General features: G+C 39.6%; 1 protein-coding gene and 1 pseudogene across 1 annotated transcript; both read right to left on the bottom strand.

Moving 5' to 3' along the window:
* Positions 1–4,490: 4,490 nt before the first annotated feature.
* On the bottom strand, positions 4,491–6,171 carry LOC123042775 (probable indole-3-pyruvate monooxygenase YUCCA10). Its single transcript, XM_044465161.1, has 4 exons — positions 5,473–6,171; positions 4,972–5,205; positions 4,764–4,886; positions 4,491–4,670 (listed from the first exon to the last, which is right to left on the bottom strand). Exons 1-4 carry the CDS (start codon positions 6,169–6,171, stop codon positions 4,491–4,493), a joined length of 1,236 nt encoding a protein of 411 aa, XP_044321096.1.
* An 11,193-nt stretch (positions 6,172–17,364) lies between these two features.
* Positions 17,365–18,604, bottom strand: LOC123042776 (probable indole-3-pyruvate monooxygenase YUCCA10; annotated as a pseudogene).
* Positions 18,605–19,868: the final 1,264 nt, after the last annotated feature.

Genomic DNA, 19,868 nt, shown 5'->3' on the forward strand with positions numbered 1-19,868 from the left:
AATTACTACTCTAATAATATTCAAGTGTTTCTTCCTCTTTGTATATGATATAGGATATGATAAGGATAAGTCTGATTTCCAAACACACATTTATAGGCAAAGTCCTATTTCATTTTCTCTAGTTAATATAATGTGGATGACAAAAGGAAACAATCATCTCAGAAGGATTTGTTACCAACCATGTTAACCGGTTTTGTCGGCTAGTTTTGCCTCCGGTTCAGTTGTAAGACAGTCAGTTTTGGTTTTGCCTCCGGTTGAGTTGACGACCATTGCCATACCTTTGGTGTCAACACAACGAGCCGTTCGATGTTGTGAACAAAAAAAGTGGAACTTTTGTTCAAATATTTGAAACCAGTTTTTTAAATATAAATTTGTTTCTATACTGAACACTCGTTTAATGTGAGGCCATATTTCGACTTTGGTATATTCATATTGTCCTATGCCTGAACATAATTGAACGCTCATTGTATTTTTAACTCTACACACCAGAGTGTGGATATATTTTGTTAAAAAGATTATAAACAAATTTACTGAAAATCAAAATTGTCAATCTTGTCTGGATGCGGTTTTGCAAACATGTCTGGTTCCAAACTGACTGCCACAGATTAATCACAATTGTACGCAACTTCCATGCAAAACTGAACTGGAGAAGTGGATCACATACAGTTCATCGGATTTTGATTTGCCTAACAGAATAATCCACTACCTTCTGTGGCTTACATTTAGCATGGCGCAAACCGCAGACTGAACCTATCAAACATATGATTACATTCGATTTACAACCGTCGAGTCCAAATGATTTCAACATCTGCCAGACTACCACTCTGCCTCCTACAGTTGGATCTTCTAAAGACTTGTCTGCTGGGTAGGTATATTCAGGCCTTCCTCACATGAAGGAGCATGTGGTACAGACAAGTAGCACCTTCTCTTCTTTCCAGATGGTCACTTCCCTTGGATCATTTTTGCTTGCGGAGGAACTCCCGCATTTCTCTATGGAACTCCCCACTCACTATCAACCGCATCTTCTTCGCGTCCTCCCACAACAAGAACCAGTTATCCCTTGCGTGGTCACAACATTGGTCAAACATGTCCTACGCAAATAAGCGGCACCCAGATGTAAGTATAGTGGTAATCAGACTACTAGAGTATAGGTTTTCAAATGTGTCCAAGCACCGTCCATCCGCAAGGAGCTGGAAGGGTTTGATGGGTGAAGGGTTTATTAATCCAACAGTCCCAACTCAATGGTTGTGGGTCGGTTGGTTTCTAACTTGAGGGTCATTCGACCATTTTTGGTTTTGGGCCTTGTGACGCCATATACCTCGATCGATCTCCAAATATGACATTCGCCACCGTCACAAAGAGGTCACCCACTAGATTTAGTGAAAGAAAGTGAGCAAGTGTCATCCCAACTAAATTAATTCTCTTGTCATCACATGAATATGCAACCAAAAGACATGTCTCGCCTCTTTTGAAGCATGCCTGATAGAACAAAATTTCATAGAATTTCTTCTTTCAATTGTTATTTTTTTGTCATGTAGTTCCTCTAGTCTTTTTGTTGTTTGTGCGTGATATAAAACAGTCCATCTCTTATATATGTGAAATACTTTCTATTAGTAACAATACTGAAAAAATGCATCTATTCTAGTGGTGACTATACTAAAAAAATGGTGTTCATGTACCTAATGAAAATATATAGTGCATGTAGTACATATCAGGCTCCGTATAATAATCGAAGTATTGGCACCATGGTCGCAAGGTCATAAGCAATTTATATCCAAGACTAGACGGATGGATACCTTGGATCTCAGCCGATGGAAAACTTACTGCATACTGCAAACCCTGGGCGCCTTGGGCACAACAAACTGTGTCCACAACATATAAGGATACAAGTATCATGTAACCACAAATACACGTTCTAAATAGTAGTTTTCCGTCATATGGTGTTCTAACTTTTAGTTTTAAGTTTCTAAATCAGTTCACAGATATTTTTAAAGATTTATTAGTACGTCAGCTAGCCCATGTAGTAGCACAGGTTGATAATTTGTGCCATTAGAAGACTGAATAGTACGTGGAGGATCTCCTCCTGCTGCTCCTGCTGCTGCTTGAGGGCCTTGCGGAGGATCTTGGCACTGATGGAGGAGGGCATGAACTCCTCCTCCTCGGCCTGGTGGCGTTTGGCGGCGCCGGAGCGACGGCGCTTCCCGGTGTCGACCACCGCGTCGGCGTTGGCGTCGAGCGGCTGCCCTTGGGCTGCTTCTTGGAGGACTTGTGCTTCTTGCCGGTCATGGCCGCTGGCTCGGGCCTCGGTGGTGGTCTGCCGGGTAGGAGGCGGGGCGGCGGGGGACGGAGGTGGGGAGGGAGACGGCAGCACTGTGTAGTAAAACCCTAGAGGAGGAAGGAGGATGGCGGATTGGCGGGTTTTGTTTCTGTGGACTTGTGGAGGCCTCGCTCGTCATTGCTGGGCCTGCTTGCTTCTTCTCCTCGCTTAAGGGGCCGGCCTATCATGTCATACTCAGGAGACTGGCCGAACAATGCCTCAAATTGTTTTTGAATGATTTGAAGATTGCTCGAACAATGCATCAGTTAAATGTGCTATTTTTTAAAAGGGAAAACAGAATACAGAGGTACACTCCGCCAATCCACGAGCGTGTTAAGATCATATTTCAGTTAGTGGTTATAGTTGCTTTTAGCTAATTCAAGTTTGGCATCAGCAATCTTTGCCATCCGAGTATATTTTGTCTTGGAAGTCAGTAAATTCCAATGAGTCATCGGTTGATACAAGTGATAGACAAAACTGGGAGAAGCTCATCCACTATATATGCTTTATTCCGTCAGTTCACATTGTAAAAAAAGGGTACTTAGGATTTCTTATTGTCTTGATTCAAATGATGTTCTATATATCCCATTGAGACTTCTATAAATCCAATGTCGGTGTTTCTCCAAAAAGAAAACAAATGATTGCTTGTTATGCCTTCAAATATAATGAACATTCAGTATATATGCAAGTAGCCACCTTCTTCGTCATGTAAGTGCCTTATTTTTGAAATATATAATTGCGCATTTAAGTCAGATCTATATTATGTAGGTAGATGACTAGGATCTCTCTAGAAGTGCCAACTAGAAAACAAACCGACATTATGAGAGAAAAGGTCTACTTATTAGTTTCAACTATAAAAAATATGACTAATAAGGCAGATTCCTTCAAATATTCCAAATACTCTGTTGATGATTTTTTTATTAATCCAACAGTCCCAACATCAATCACTATGGATCGGTAGGTTTCTAACTTGAGGGTCATTGTGATCCATTTTTGGTTTTGGTCCTTGTGATGCCATGCCTCGATAGGTCTCCAAATATGAAATTCGCTGCAGTCACAAAGAGGTTATTCACTAGATTTAGTGAAAGATGGTGAGCAAGTGTCATCCCAACTGAATAAATTCTGTAGTCATTACATGAATCTGCAACCAAAAGACATGTCACACCTCTTCTGAAGCATGCATGATAAAACAAAATTTCATAGAATTTCTTCTTTCAAAAGTTAACTATTTGTCATGTAGTTCCTCTAGTCGTTTGTTTGTTTGTGCGTCATATCAAACAGTCCATCTCTTATATATGTGAAAACTTTCTATTAGTAATAATACTAAAAAAATGGATCTCTTCCAGTGGTAACTATACTAAAAAATTGCGTTCATGTACCCAGTGAAAATATTTAGTGCAAGTAGTACATATCAGCCTTCGTATAACAATCGAAGTATTGGCACCATGGTCGCAAGGTAATAAGCAATTTATATCTAAGGCTATGCGGATGGATACCTTGGATCTCAGCCGATGGAAAACTTACTGCATACTGCAAACTCTGCGCTTCGGGCACAAAAAACTGTGTCCACAACAGTTAAGGATACGTGTATCACGTAACCACAAATACACGTTCTAAATAGTAGTTTTCCGTCATATGGTGTTCTAAGTTTTAGTTTTAAGTTTCAAAATATGTTCACAAATATTTTTAATGATTTATAGTATGTCAGCTACCCCCATGCAGATGCACGGGATGATAACTAGTGCCATACTAAGACTAAATAGCACCACAGTACCGGCCATGGATGGATGTAGTGAACTATGCATTTATTTTAGGCTGATGTGATTACTACCTCCTACAGTTGTATGTTGATGGGGTAAACACGCCACAAGAGATTTTGGTATAGATAATAGAGTATTGAGCGCATGCCTTTTACACATGTAATTTCAAGTAAATAAAATATAATACACAGTTGTAGGTTCAACCAAAATTAGAAATCTCTCCGTGTAATAATAGTACAAAGCCCTTGATTATAGTATAATAGTACATCTCTCTTCGGGGCACATATGAATCTTAAAATAAACATAAATTTACTTGTCTAAAAGCTAGATAGAAAGGTGACACAATGGATATATTTCTCAAAGAATCAACCTTCTAGCATGCTTGCCATGGTAAACTACATGTAAAAGATGATTTAACTTGACATAGAGTCCATCACAGATTTGATGTCATTAGCGATATTCTTGGCATCTATTGCAATACCAGCTAATCCTCTCCTCGCCAACCCAGCACAGTAGAGCCCATTTTCACCTTTCCAATGATTCGGATATTTTTGGATGGGCAGTCCGTTGCCATTTAACATGCTCTCACCATCCTGGATTAAAAACACATAGACCTTGTTAGCAGATTTAATAATGGTTACACCAAGAAAACAAACTCAGACATGTTCAAACACAAGCTATATTACCTTGAGCCACATATTTGCCGTGCTTTTGTATCCAGTTGCAAACACAATTGCATCAAATGACATTCTTTTACTGCATTGAAATTTAACTATGTTGCCCTTGATCTTACTAATGCTCCCTTGAACCTTTAGGAGATAAAAATACATTGATAACTTGGCATATCAAATCAACATATGTTATAAATTTATGTCATGTCAATGACATACTTACTTTGATGATGCCTTTTTTGATCAATCCAACAGTCCCAACATCAATTACTGCAGATCGGCCTGTTTCTGATTTGAGGGTCATTGGACCCATTTTTGGCCTTGTGATGCCATGCTGTGACAGGTCTCCAAATATTAAATACGCTGCCATCACAAGGAGTTTATCCACTAGATTCAATGGAAGACGGTGAGCAAGTGTCATCCCCAAATGAATTAATTCCTTTGTCATTACATGAATCTGCAACAACAAAACACGTCACACCTCTTTTGAAGTATGCATGATAAATAAATTTTCATAGAATTTCTTCTTTCAAGAAATGAATTTTTGTCATGTGGTTCCTCTAGTCTTTCAGTTGTTTGTGTGTGATATAAAATAGTCCATCTCTTTTTCTATGTGAAATACTTCCTATTAGTAAAACACTGAAAATTGCATCTCTTCTATTAATAACTATACTAAGAATTTGCGTTCATGCACCCAGTGAAAATATATAGTGCACGTACGTACCGGGCTTCGTATAACAATCGATGTGTTGGCACCATGGGTCACAAGGTCATAAGCAATTTCCATCCCGGAGTTGCCAGATCCAACGACCAATACATTCTTGCCAGAGTAGCTCTTGCCTGACTTGTAGCTTGAGGAGTGGATAACATCACCTGGAAAGTTTTCCAGTCCAGGGAACATTGGAATATTCTCTGCACTATTCTCACCACTTGCCACAACAAGAAACTTCGCCATGAACTTGACTGTGGTGCACTTTGACATGTCCTTTGCCACAATGGACCAACATTTTTCATCATTGTCATATGTGGATGACTCCACGCTGGTGAGATACTTTGGTTGAATGTTGAAACGCTCAACATAGTGATCGAAGTACTTCACAAACAAGGTTTTTGGTATGTATGTTGGTGCATCTACAGGGTATGACATGTGTGGCAACTCACATAACTCCTTTGCGAGATGCAGCTTTAGACGATCATACGCGCGGTTGCGCCAGAGTGACGCGCTACAGCTCTCGCGCTCGACGATGGCATAAGGAATTGAGAATTGGCTGAGGCATGCTGCCGTTGCGAGGCCTGCTGGCCCAGCACCAACAATCAACACTGTAACACCCTCCATTTCAAAGAGAAGACTTGACAAAGTTGTTGGATAAGTTCGGTGGTAGTCCAATGTTTGTGTGTTTGCTCGATGAACTTTGGAGGACATGCTCGTGTATGGGGGCATATATATACTGGCATCCTTCATGGGCCAATCAGTTTTATGGATTGAGGGATGAAAAAGGTAAATATTTATTGAGGCCTAATCCTAGTGTGTAGGAGTATTTCCATCTAAAAATGGAGCCGTTGTTGGTTGTGAAAGCGTGTACTGATACAAAATAGGTAGGAAACACACCGTTGATCGATTGTTGGTATTGGAAACTTATCGACCATCTTTTTTATGTGTAGATTAAAGATTCTTCATGTTTCTTTCCTTTCGCATAGTCACCAATAACAATTACTACTCTAATAATATTCAAGTGTTTCTTCCTCTTTGTATATGATATAGGATATGATAAGGATAAGTCTGATTTCCAAACACACATTTATAGGCAAAGTCCTATTTCATTTTCTCTCGTTAATAATGTGGATGACAAAAGGAAACAATCATCTCAGAAGGATTTGTTACCAACCATGTTAACCGGTTTTGTCGGCTAGTTTTGCCTCCAGTTCAGTTGTAAGACAGTCAGTTTTGGTTTTGCCTCCGGTTGAGTTGACGACCATTGCCATACCTTTGGTGTCAACACAACGAGCCGTTCGATGTTGTGAACAAAAAAAGTGGAACTTTTGTTCAAATATTTGAAATCAGTTTTTTAAATATAAATTTGTTTCTATACTGAACACTCGTTTAATGTGAGGCCATATTTCGACTTTGGTATATTCATATTGTCCTATGCCTTAACATAATTGAACGCTCATTGTATTTTTAACTCTACACACCAGAGTGTGGATATATTTTATTAAAAATATTATAAACAAATTTACTGAAAATCAAAATTGTCAATCCTGTCTGGATGCGGTTTTGCAAACATGTCTAGTTCCAAACTGACTGACACAGATTAATCACAATTGTACGCAACTTCCATGCAAAACTGAACTGGAGAAGTGGATCACGTACAGTTCATCGGATTTTGATTTGCCTAACAGAATAATCCACTACCTTCTGTGGCTTACATTTAGCATGGCGCAAACCGCAGACTGAACCTATCAAACATATGATTACATTCGATTTACAACCGTCGAGTCCAAATGATTTCAACATCTGCCAGACTACCACTCTGCCTCCTGCAGTTGGATCTTCTAAAGACTTGTCTGCTGGGTAGGTATATTCAGGCCTTCCTGACATGAAGGAGCATGTGGTAGAGACAAGTAGCACCTTCTCTTCTTTCAAGATGGTCACTTCCCTTGGATCATTTTTGCTTGCGGAGGAACTCCCGCATTTCTCTGTGGAACTCCCCACTCACTATCAACCGCATCTTCTTCGCGTCCTCCCACAACAAGAACCAGTTATCCCTTGCGTGGTCACAACATTGGTCAAACATGTCCTACGCAAATAAGCGGCACCCAGATGTAAGTATAGTGGTAATCAGACTACTAGAGTATAGGTTTTCAAATGTGTCCAAGCACCGTCCATCCGCAAGGAGCTGGAAGGGTTTGATGGGTGAAGGGTTTATTAATCCAACAGTCCCAACTCAATGGTTGTGGGTCGGTTGGTTTCTAACTTGAGGGTCATTCGACCATTTTTGGTTTTGGGCCTTGTGACGCCATATACCTCGATCGATCTCCAAATATGACATTCGCCGCCGTCACAAAGAGGTCACCCACTAGATTTAGTGAAAGAAAGTGAGCAAGTGTCATCCCAACTAAATTAATTCTCTTGTCATCACATGAATATGCAACCAAAAGACATGTCACGCCTCTTTTGAAGCATGCCTGATAGAACAAAATTTCATAGAATTTCTTCTTTCAATTGTTATTTTTTTGTCATGTAGTTCCTCTAGTCTTTTTGTTGTTTGTGCGTGATATAAAACAGTCCATCTCTTATATATGTGAAATACTTTCTATTAGTAACAATACTGAAAAAATGCATCTATTCTAGTGGTGACTATACTAAAAAAATGGTGTTCATTTACCTAATGAAAATATATAGTGCATGTAGTACATATCAGGCTCCGTATAATAATCGAAGTATTGGCACCATGGTCGCAAGGTCATAAGCAATTTATATCCAAGACTAGACGGATGGATACCATGGATCTCAGCCGATGGAGAACTTACTACATACTGCAAACCCTGGGCGCCTCGGGCACAACAAACTGTGTCCACAACATATAAGGATACAAGTATCATGTAACAACAAATACACGTTCTAAATAGTAGTTTTCTGTCATATGGTGTTCTAACTTTTAGTTTTAAGTTTCTAAATCAGTTCACCGATATTTTTAATGATTTATTAGTACGTCAGCTAGCCCATGTAGTAGCACAGGTTGATAATTTGTGCCATTAGAAGACTGAATAGTACGTGGAGGATCTCCTCCTGCTGCTCCTGCTGCTGCTTGAGGGCCTTGCGGAGGATCTTGGCGCTGATGGAGGAGGGCATGAACTCCTCCTCCTCGGCCTGGTGGCGTTTGGCGGCGCCGGAGCGACGGCGCTTCCCGGTGTCGACCACCGCGTCGGCGTTGGCGCCGAGCGGCTGCCCTTGGGATGCTTCTTGGAGGACTTGTGCTTCTTGCCGGTCATGGCCGCTGGCTCGGGCCTTGGTGGTGGTCTGCCGGGTAGGAGGCGGGGCGGCGGGGGACGGAGGTGGGGAGGGAGACGGCAGCACTGTGTAGTAAAACCCTAGAGGAGGACGGAGGATGGCGGATTGGCGAGTTTTGTTTCTGTGGACTTGTGGAGGCCTCGCTCGTCATTGCTGGGCCTGCTTGCTTCTTCTCCTCGCTTAAGGGGCCGGCCTATCATGTCATACTCAGGAGACTGGCCGAACAATGCCTCAGATTTTTTTGAATGATTTGAAGATTGCTCGAACAATGCATCAGTTAAATGTGCTATTTTTTAAAAGGGAAAACAGAATACACAGGTACACTCCGCCAATCCACGAGCGTGTTAAGATCATATTTCAGTTACTGGTTATAGTTGCTTTTAGCTAATTCAAGTTTGGCATCAGCAATCTTTGCCATCCGAGTATATTTTGTCTTGGAAGTCAGTAAATTCCAATGAGTCATCGGTTGATACAAGTGATAGACAAAACTGGGAGAAGCTCATCCACTATATATGCTTTATTCCGTCAGTTCACATTGTAAAAAAGGGTACTTAGGATTTCTTATTGTCTTGATTCAAATGATGTTCTATATATCCCATTGAGACTTCTATAAATCCAATGTCGGTGTTTCTCCAAAAAGAAAACAAATGATTGCTTGTTATGCCTTCAAATATAATGAACATTCAGTATATATGCAAGTAGCCACCTTCTTCGTCATGTAAGTGCCTTATTTTTGAAATATATAATTGCGCATTTAAGTCAGATCTATATTATCTAGGTAGATGACTAGGATCTCTCTAGAAGTGCCAACTAGAAAACAAACCGACGTTATGAGAGAAAAGGTCTACTTATTAGTTTCAACTATAAAAAATATGACTAATAAGGCAGATTCCTTCAAATATTCCAAATACTCTGTTGATGATTTTTTTATTAATCCAACAGTCCCAACATCAATCACTATGGATCGGTAGGTTTCTAACTTGAGGGTCATTGTGATCCATTTTTGGTTTTGGTCCTTGTGATGCCATGCCTCGATAGGTCTCCAAATATGAAATTCGCTCCAGTCACAAAGAGGTTATTCACTAGATTTAGTGAAAGATGGTGAGCAAGTGTCATCCCAACTGAATAAATTCTGTAGTCATTACATGAATCTGCAACCAAAAGACATGTCACACCTCTTCTGAAGCATGCATGATAAAACAAAATTTCATAGAATTTCTTCTTTCAAAAGTTAACTGTTTGTCATGTAGTTCCTCTAGTCGTTTGTTTGTTTGTGCGTCATATCAAACAGTCCATCTCTTATATATGTGAAAACTTTCTATTAGTAATAATACTAAAAAAATGGATCTCTTCCAGTGGTAACTATACTAAAAAATTGCGTTCATGTACCCAGTGAAAATATTTAGTGCAAGTAGTACATATCAGCCTTCGTATAACAATCGAAGTATTGGCACCATGGTCGCAAGGTAATAAGCAATTTATATCTAAGGCTATGCGGGTGGATACCTTGGATCTCAACTGATGGAAAACTTACTGCATACTGCAAACTCTGCCCTTCGGGCACAAAAAACTGTGTCCACAAATGTTAAGGATACGTGTATCACGTAACCACAAATACACGTTCTAAATAGTAGTTTTCCGTCATATGGTGTTCTAAGTTTTAGTTTTAAGTTTCAAAATATGTTCACAAATATTTTTAATGATTTATAGTATGTCAGCTACCCCCATGCAGATGCACGGGATGATAACTAGTGCCATACTAAGACTAAATAGCACCACAGTACCGGCCATGGATGGATGTAGTGAACTATGCATTTATTTTAGGCTGATGTGATTACCACCTCCTACAGTTGTATGTTGATGGGGTAAACACGCCACAAGAGATTTTGGTATAGATAATAGAGTATTGAGCGCATGCCTTTTACACATGTAATTTCAAGTAAATAAAATATAATACACAGTTGTAGGTTCAACCAAAATTAGAAATCTCTCCGCGTAATAATAGTACAAAGCCCTTGATTATAGTATAATAGTACATCTCTCTTCGGGGCACATATGAATCTTAAAATAAACATAAATTTACTTGTCTAAAAGCTAGATAGAAAGGTGACACAATGGATATATTTCTCAAAGAATCAACCTTCTAGCATGCTTGCCACGGTAAACTACATGTAAAAGATGATTTAACTTGACATAGAGTCCATCACATATTTGATGTCATTAGCGGTATTCTTGGCATCTGTTGCAATACCAGCTAATCCTCTCCTCGCCAACCCAGCACAGTAGAGCCCATTTTCACCTTTCCAATGATTCGGATATTTTTGGATGGGCAGTCCGTTGCCATTTAACATGCTCACACCATCCTGGATTAAAAACACATAGACCTTGTTAGCAGATTTAATAATGGTTACACCAAGAAAACAAACTCAGACATGTTCAAACACAAGCTATATTACCTTGAGCCACATATTCGCCGTGCTTTTGTATCCAGTTGCAAACACAATTGCATCAAATGACATTCTTTTACTGCATTGAAATTTAACTATGTTGCCCTTGATCTTACTAATGCTCCCTTGAACCTTTAGGAGATAAAAATACATTGGTAACTTGGCATATCAAATCAACATATGTTATAAATTTATGTCATGTCAATGACATACTTACTTTGATGATGCCTTTTTTGATCAATCCAACAGTCCCAACATCAATTACTGCAGTGTTTCTGATTTGAGGGTCATTGGACCCATTTTTGGCCTTGTGATGCCATGCTGTGACAGGTCTCCAAATATTAAATACGCTGCCATCACAAGGAGTTTATCCACTAGATTCAATGGAAGATGGTGAGCAAGTGTCATCCCCAAACGAATTAATTCCTTTGTCATTACATGAATCTGCAACAACAAAACACGTCACACCTCTTTTGAAGTATGCATGATAAATAAATTTTCATAGAATTTCATCTTTCAAGAAATAAATTTTTGTCATGTGGTTCCTCTAGTCTTTCAGTTGTTTGTGTGTGATATAAAATAGTCCATCTCTTTTTCTATGTGAAATACTTCCTATTAGTAAAACACTGAAAATTGCATCTCTTCTATTAATAACTATACTAAGAATTTGCGTTCATGCACCCAGTGAAAATATATAGTGCACGTACGTACCGGGCTTCGTATAACAATCAATGTGTTGGCACCATGGGTCACAAGGTCATAAGCAATTTCCATCCCGGAGTTGCCAGATCCAATGACCAATACATTCTTGCCAGAGTAGCTCTTGCCTGACTTGTAGCTTGAGGAGTGGATAACATCACCTGGAAAGTTTTCCAGTCCAGGGAACATTGGAATATTCTCTGCACTATTCTCACCACTTGCCACAACAAGAAACTTCGCCATGAACTTGACTCTGGTGCACTTTGACATGTCCTTTGCCACAATGGACCAACATTTTTCATCATTTTCATATGTGGATGACTCCACGCTGGTGAGATACTTTGGGTGAATGTTGAAACGCTCAACATAGTCATCCAAGTACTTCACAAACAAGGTTTTTGGTATGTATATTGGTGCATCTATAGGGTATGACATGTGTGGCAACTCACAGAACTCGTTTGCGAGATGCATCTTGAGGCGATCATACGCGCGGTTGCGCTAGAGTGACGCGCTACAGCTCTCGCGCTCGACGATGGCATAAGGAATTGAGAATTGGCTAAGGCATGCTGCCGTTGCGAGGCCTGCTGGCCCAGCACCAACAATCAACACTGTAACACCCTCCATTTCAAAGAGAAGACTTGACAAAGTTGTGGGATATTTTCGGTGGTAGTCCAGTGTTTGTGTGTTTGCTCGATGAACTTTGGAGGACATGCTCGTGTATGGGGGCATATATATACCGGCATCCTTCATGGGCCAATCAGTTTTATGGATTGAGGGATGAAAAAGGTAAATATTTATTGAGGCCTAATCCTAGTGTGTAGGAGTATTTCCATCTAAAAATGGAGCCGTTGTTGGTTGTGAAAGCGTGTACTGATACAAAATAGGTAGGAAACACACCGTTGATCGATTGTTGGTATTGGAAACTTATCGACCATCTTTTTTATGTGTAGATTAAAGATTCTTCATGTTTCTTTCCTTTCGCATCGTCACCAATGACAATTACTACTCTAATAATATTCAAGTGTTTCTTCCTCTTTGTATATGATATAGGATATGATAAGGATAAGTCTGATTTCCAAACACACATTTATAGGCAAAGTAATATTTCATTTTCTCTAGTTAATATAATGTGGATGACAAAAGGAAACAATCATCTCAGAAGGATTTTTTACCAACCATGTTAACCGGTTTTGTCGGCTAGTTTTGCCTCCGGTTCAGTTGTGAGACAGTCAGTTTTGGTTTTGCCTCCGGTTGAGTTGACGACCATTGCCATACCTTTGGTGTCAACACAACGAGCCGTTCGATGTTGTGAACAAAAAAGTGGAACTTTAGTTCAAATATTTGAAACTAGTTTTTTAAATATAAATTTGTTTCTATACTGAACACTCGTTTAATGTGAGGCCATATTTCAACTTTGGTATATTCATATTGTCCTATGCCTGAACATAATTGAACGCTCATTGTATTTTTAACTCTACACACCAGAGTGTGGATATATTTTGTTAAAAAGATAATAAACAAATTTACTGAAAATCAAAATTGTCAATCCTGTCTGGATGCGGTTTTGCAAACATGTCTGGTTCCAAACTGACTGACACAGATTAATCACAATTGTACGCAACTTGAAGTGGATCACGTACAGTTCATCGGATTTTGATTTGCCTAACAGAATAATCCACTACCTTCTATGGCTTACATTTAGCATGGCGCAAACCGCAGACTGAACCTATCAAACATATGATTACATTCGATTTACAACCGTCGAGTCCAAATGATTTCAACATCTGCCAGACTACCACTCTGCCTCCTGCAGTTGGATCTTCTAAAGACTTGTCTGCTGGGTAGGTATATTCAGGCCTTCCTCACATGAAGGAGCATGTGGTACAGACAAGTAGCACCTTCTCTTCTTTCCAGATGGTCACTTCCCTTGGATCATTTTTGCTTGCGGAGGAACTCCCGCATTTCTCTGTGGAACTCCCCACTCACTATCAACCGCATCTTCTTCGCGTCCTCCCACAACAAGAACCAGTTATCCCTTGCGTGGTCACAACATTGGTCAAACATGTCCTACGCAAATAAGCGGCACCCAGATGTAAGTATAATGGTAATCAGACTACTAGAGTATAGGTTTTCAAATGTGTCCAAGCACCATCCATCCGCAAGGAGCTGGAAGGGTTTGATGGGTGAAGGGTTTATTAATCCAACAGTCCCAACTCAATGGTTGTGGGTCGGTTGGTTTCTAACTTGAGGGTCATTCGACCATTTTTGGTTTTGGGCCTTGTGACGCCATATACCTCGATCGATCTCCAAATATGACATTCGCCGCCGTCACAAAGAGGTCACCCACTAGATTTAGTGAAAGAAAGTGAGCAAGTGTCATCCCAACTAAATTAATTCTCTTGTCATCACATGAATATGCAACCAAAAGACATGTCACGCCTCTTTTGAAGCATGCCTGATAGAACAAAATTTCATAGAATTTCTTCTTTCAATTGTTATTTTTTTGTCATGTAGTTCCTCTAGTCTTTTTGTTGTTTGTGCGTGATATAAAACAGTCCATCTCTTATACATGTGAAATACTTTCTATTAGTAATAATACTGAAAAATGCATCTATTCTAGTGGTGACTATACTAAAAAATGGTGTTCATGTACCTAATGAAAATATATAGTGCATGTAGTACATATCAGGCTCCGTATAATAATCGAAGTATTGGCACCATGGTCGCAAGGTCATAAGCAATTTATATCCAAGACTAGACGGATGGATACCTTGGATCTCAGCCGATGGAAAACTTACTGCATACTGCAAACCCTGGGCGCCTCGGGCACAACAAACTGTGTCCACAACATTTAAGGATACAAGTATCATGTAACCACAAATACACGTTCTAAATAGTAGTTTTCCGTCATATGGTGTTCTAACTTTTAGTTTTAAGTTTCTAAATCAGTTCACCGATATTTTTAATGATTTATTAGTACGTCAGCTAGCCCATGTAGTAGCACAGGTTGATAATTTGTGCCATTCGAAGTACGAATAGTACGTGGAGGATCTCCTCCTGCTGCTCCTGCTGCTGCTTGAGGGCCTTGCGGAGGATCTTGGCACTGATGGAGGAGGGCATGAACTCCTCCTCCTCGGCCTGGTGGTGTTTGGCGGCGCCGGAGCGACGACGCTTCCCGGTTTCGGCCACCGCGTCGGCGTCGGTGCCGAGCGGCTGCCCTTGGGCTGCTTCTTGGAGGACTTGTGCTTCTTGCCGGTCATGGCCGCTGGCTCGGGCCTCGGTGGTGTTCTGCCGGGTAGGAGGCGGGGCGGCGGGGGACGGAGGTGGGGAGGGAGACGGCAGCATTGTGTAGTAAAACCCTAGAGGAGGAAGGAGGATGGCGGATTGGCGGGTTTTGTTTCTGTGGACTTGTGGAGGCCTCGCTCGTCATTGCTAGGCCTGCTTGCTTCTTCTCCTTGCTTAAGGGGCCGACCTATCATGTCATACTCAGGAGACTGGCCGAACAATGCCTCAGATTTTTTTGAATTATTTGAAGATTGCTTGAACAATGCATCAGTTAAATGTGCTATTTTTAAAAGGGAAAACAGAATACAGAGGTACACTCCGCCAATCCACGAGCGTGTTAAGATCATATTTCACTTACTGGTTATAGTTGCTTTTAGCTAATTAAAGTTTGGCATTGGCAATCTTTGCCATCCGAGTATATTTTGTCTTGGAAGTCAGTAAATTCCAATGAGTCATCGGTTGATACAAGTGATAGACAAAACTGGGAGAAGGTCATCCACTATATATGCTTTATTCCGTCAGTTCACATTGTAAAAAGGGTACTTAGGATTTCTTATTGTCTTGATTCAAATGATGTTCTATATATCCCATTGACACTTCTATAAATCCAATGTCGGTGTTTCTCCAAAAAGAAAACAAATGATTGCTTGTTATGCCTTCAAATATAATGAACATTCAGTATATATGCAAGTAGCCACCTTCTTCGTCATGTAAGTGCCTTATTTTTGAAATATATAATTGCGCATTTAAGTCAGATCTATATTATCTAGGTAGATGACTAGGATCTCTCTAGAAGTGCCAACTAGAAAACAAACCGACATTATGAGAGAAAAGGTCTACTTATTAGTTTCAACTATAAAAAATATGACTAATAAGGCAGATTCCTTCAAATATTCAAATACCATGCTGATGATTTTTTTTTAATCCAACAGTCCCAACATCAATCACTATGGATCGGTAGGTTTATAACTTGAGCGTCATTGTGATCCATTTTTGGTTTTGGTCCTTGTGATGCCATGCCTCGGTAGGTCTCCAAATATGAAATTCGCTGCAGTCACAAAGAGGTTATTCACTAGATTTAGTGAAAGATGGTGAGCAAGTGTCATCCCAACTGAATAAATTCTGTAGTTATTACATGAATCTGCAACCAAAAGACATGTCACACCTCTTCTGAAGCACGCATGATAAAACAAAATTTCATAGAATCTCTTCTTTCAAAAGTTAATTGTTTGTCATGTAGTTCCACTAGTCGTTTGTTTGTTTGTGCGTCATATCAAACAGTCCATCTCTTATATATGTGAAAAGTTTCTATTAGTAATAATACTAAAAAAATAGATCTCTTCCAGTGGTAACTATACAAAAAAATTGCGTTCATGTACCCAGTGAAAATATTTAATGCAAGTAGTACATACCAGCCTTCGTATAACAATCGAAGTATTGGCACCATGGTCGCGAGGTAATAAGCAATTTATATCTAAGGCTATGCGGATGGATACCTTGAATCTCAGCCGATCGAAAACTTACTGCATACTGCAAACCCTGCGCTTCGGGCACAAAAAACTGTGTCCATAACAGTTAAGGGTACGTGTATCACGTAACCACAAATACACGTTCTAAGTATTAGTTTTCCGTCATATGGTGTTCTAAGTTTTAGTTTTAAGTTTCAAAATATGTTCACAAATATTTTTAATGATTTATAGTATGTCAGCTACCCCCATGCAGATGCACGGGATGATAACTAGTGCCATACTAAGACTAAATAGCACCATAGTACCGGCCATGGATGGATGTAGTGAACTATGCATTTATTTTAGGCTGATGTGATTACTACCTCCTATAGTTGTATGTTGATGGGGTAAACACGCCACAAGAGATTTGGGTATAGATAATAGAGTATTGATCGCATGCCTTTTACACATGTAATTTCAAGTAAATAAAATATAATACACAGTTGTAGGTTCAACCAAAATTAGAAATCTCTCCGCGTAATAATAGTACAAAGCCCTTGATTATAGTATAATAGTACATCTCTCTTCGGGGCACATACGAAACTTAAAATAAACATAAATTTACTTGTCTAAAAGCTAGATAGAAAGGTGACACAATGGATATATTTCTCAAAGAATCAACCTTCTAGCATGCTTGCCATGGTAAACTACATGTAAAAGATGATTTAACTTGACATAGAGTCCATCACAGAATTGATGTCATTAGCGACATTCTTGGCATCTGTTGCAATACCAGTTAATCCTCTCCTCTCCAACCCAACACAGTAGAGCCCATTTTCACCTTTCCAATGATTCGGATATTTTTGGATGGGCAGTCCGTTGCCATTTAACATGCTCTCACCATTCTGGATTAAACACACATAGACCTTGTCAGCAGATTTAATAATGGTTACACCAAGAAAACAAACTCAGACATGTTCAAACACAAGCTATATTACCTTGAGCCACATATTTGCCGTGCTTTTGTATCCAGTTGCAAACACAATTGCATCAAATGACATTCTTTTACTGCATTGAAATTTAACTATGTTGCCCTTGATCTTACTAATGCTCCCTTGAACCTTTAGGAGATAAAAATACATTGATAACTTGGCATATCAAATCAACATATGTTATAAATTTATGTCATGTCAATGACATACTTACTTTGATGATGCCTTTTTTGATCAATCCAACAGTCCCAACATCAATTACTGCAGATCGGCCTGTTTCTGATTGGAGGGTCATTGGACCCATTTTTGGCCTTGTGATGCCATGCTGTGACAGGTCTCCAAATATTAAATACGCTGCCATCACAAGGAGTTTATCCACTAGATTCAATGGAAGACGGTGAGCAAGTGTCATCCCCAAATGAATTAATTCCTTTGTCATTACATGAATCTGCAACAACAAAACACGTCACACCTCTTTTGAAGTATGCATGATAAATAAATTTTCATAGAATTTCATCTTTCAAGAAATAAATTTTTGTCATGTGGTTCCTCTAGTCTTTCAGTTGTTTGTGTGTGATATAAAATAGTCCATCTCTTTTACTATGTGAAATACTTCCTATTAGTAAAACACTGAAAATTGCTTCTCTTCTATTAATAACTATACTAAGAATTTGCGTTCATGCACCCAGTGAAAATATATAGTGCACGTACGTACCGGGCTTCATATAACAATCGATGTGTTGGCACCATGGGTCGCAAGGTCATAAGCAATTTCCATCCCGGAGTTGCCAGATCCAATGACCAATACATTCTTGCCAGAGTAGCTCTTGCCTGACTTGTAGCTTGAGGAGTGGATAACATCACCTGGAAAGTTTTCCAGTCCAGGGAACATTGGAATATTCTCTGCACTATTCTCACCACTTGCCACAACAAGAAACTTCGCCATGAACTTGACTCTGGTGCACTTTGACATGTCCTTTGCCACAATGGACCAACATTTTTCATCATTTTCATATGTGGATGACTCCACGCTGGTGAGATACTTTGGTTGAATGTTGAAACGCTCAACATAGTCATCCAAGTACTTCACAAACAAGGTTTTTGGTATGTATGTTGGTGCATCTATAGGGTATGACATGTGTGGCAACTCACAGAACTCCTTTGCGAGATGCATCTTGAGGCGATCATACGCGCGGTTGCGCCAGAGTGACGCGCTACAGCTCTCGCGCTCGACGATGGCATAAGGAATTGAGAATTGGCTAAGGCATGCTGCCGTTGCGAGGCCTGCTGGCCCAGCACCAACAATAAACACTGTAACACCCTCCATTTCAAAGAGAAGACTTGACAAAGTTGTGGGATAAGTTTGGTGGTAGTCCAGTGTTTGTGTGTTTGCTCGATGAACTTTGGAGGACATGCTCGTGTATGGGGGCATATATATACTGGCATCCTTCATGGGCCAATCAGTTTTATGGATTGAGGGATGAAAAAGGTAAATATTTATTGAGGCCTAATCCTAGTGTGTAGGAGTATTTCCATCTAAAAATGGAGCCGTTGTTGGTTGTGAAAGCGTGTACTTATACAAAATAGGTAGGAAACACACCGTTCATCAATTGTTGGTATTGGAAACTTATCGACCATCTTTTTTATGTGTAGATTAAAGATTCTTCATGTTTCTTTCCTTTCGCATCGTCACCAATGACAATTACTACTCTAATAATATTCAAGTGTTTCTTCCTCTTTGTATATGATATAGGATATGATAAGGATAAGTCTGATTTCCAAACACACATTTATAGGCAAAGTAATATTTCATTTTCTCTAGTTAATATAATGTGGATGACAAAAGGAAACAATCATCTCAGAAGGATTTGTTACCAACCATGTTAACCGGTTTTGTTGGCTAGTTTTGCCTCCGGTTCAGTTGTAAGACATTCAGTTTTGGTTTTGCCTCCGGTTGAGTTGACGACCATTGCCATACCTTTGGTGTCAACACAATGAGCCGTTCGATGTTGTGAACAAAAAAAGTGGAACTTTAGTTCAAATATTTGAAACCAGTTTTTTAAATATAAATTTGTTTCTATACTGAACACTCGTTTAATGTGAGGCCATATTTCAACTTTGGTATATTCATATTGTCCTATGCCTGAACATAATCGAACGCTCATTGTATTTTTAACTCTACACACCAGAGTGTGGATATATTTTGTTAAAAAGATAATAAACAAATTTACTGAAAA

The sequence above is a fragment of the Triticum aestivum genome, chromosome 2B (genome assembly GCF_018294505.1).
Source record: "Triticum aestivum cultivar Chinese Spring chromosome 2B, IWGSC CS RefSeq v2.1, whole genome shotgun sequence".
NCBI classification, from domain to species: Eukaryota; Viridiplantae; Streptophyta; class Magnoliopsida; order Poales; family Poaceae; genus Triticum; species Triticum aestivum.

Coding starts and splice junctions, on each gene's coding strand:
- LOC123042775 (XM_044465161.1), bottom strand. CDS start 6,171: ATGTCCTCCAAAGTTCATCGAGCAAACACACAAACATTGGACTACCAC. Junction 4,887..4,971: donor TCAAAAAAGGCATCATCAAA/GTAAGTATGTCA, acceptor TATCTCCTAAAG/GTTCAAGGGAGCATTAGTAA. Junction 4,671..4,763: donor CGGCAAATATGTGGCTCAAG/GTAATATAGCTT, acceptor TTTTTAATCCAG/GATGGTGAGAGCATGTTAAA.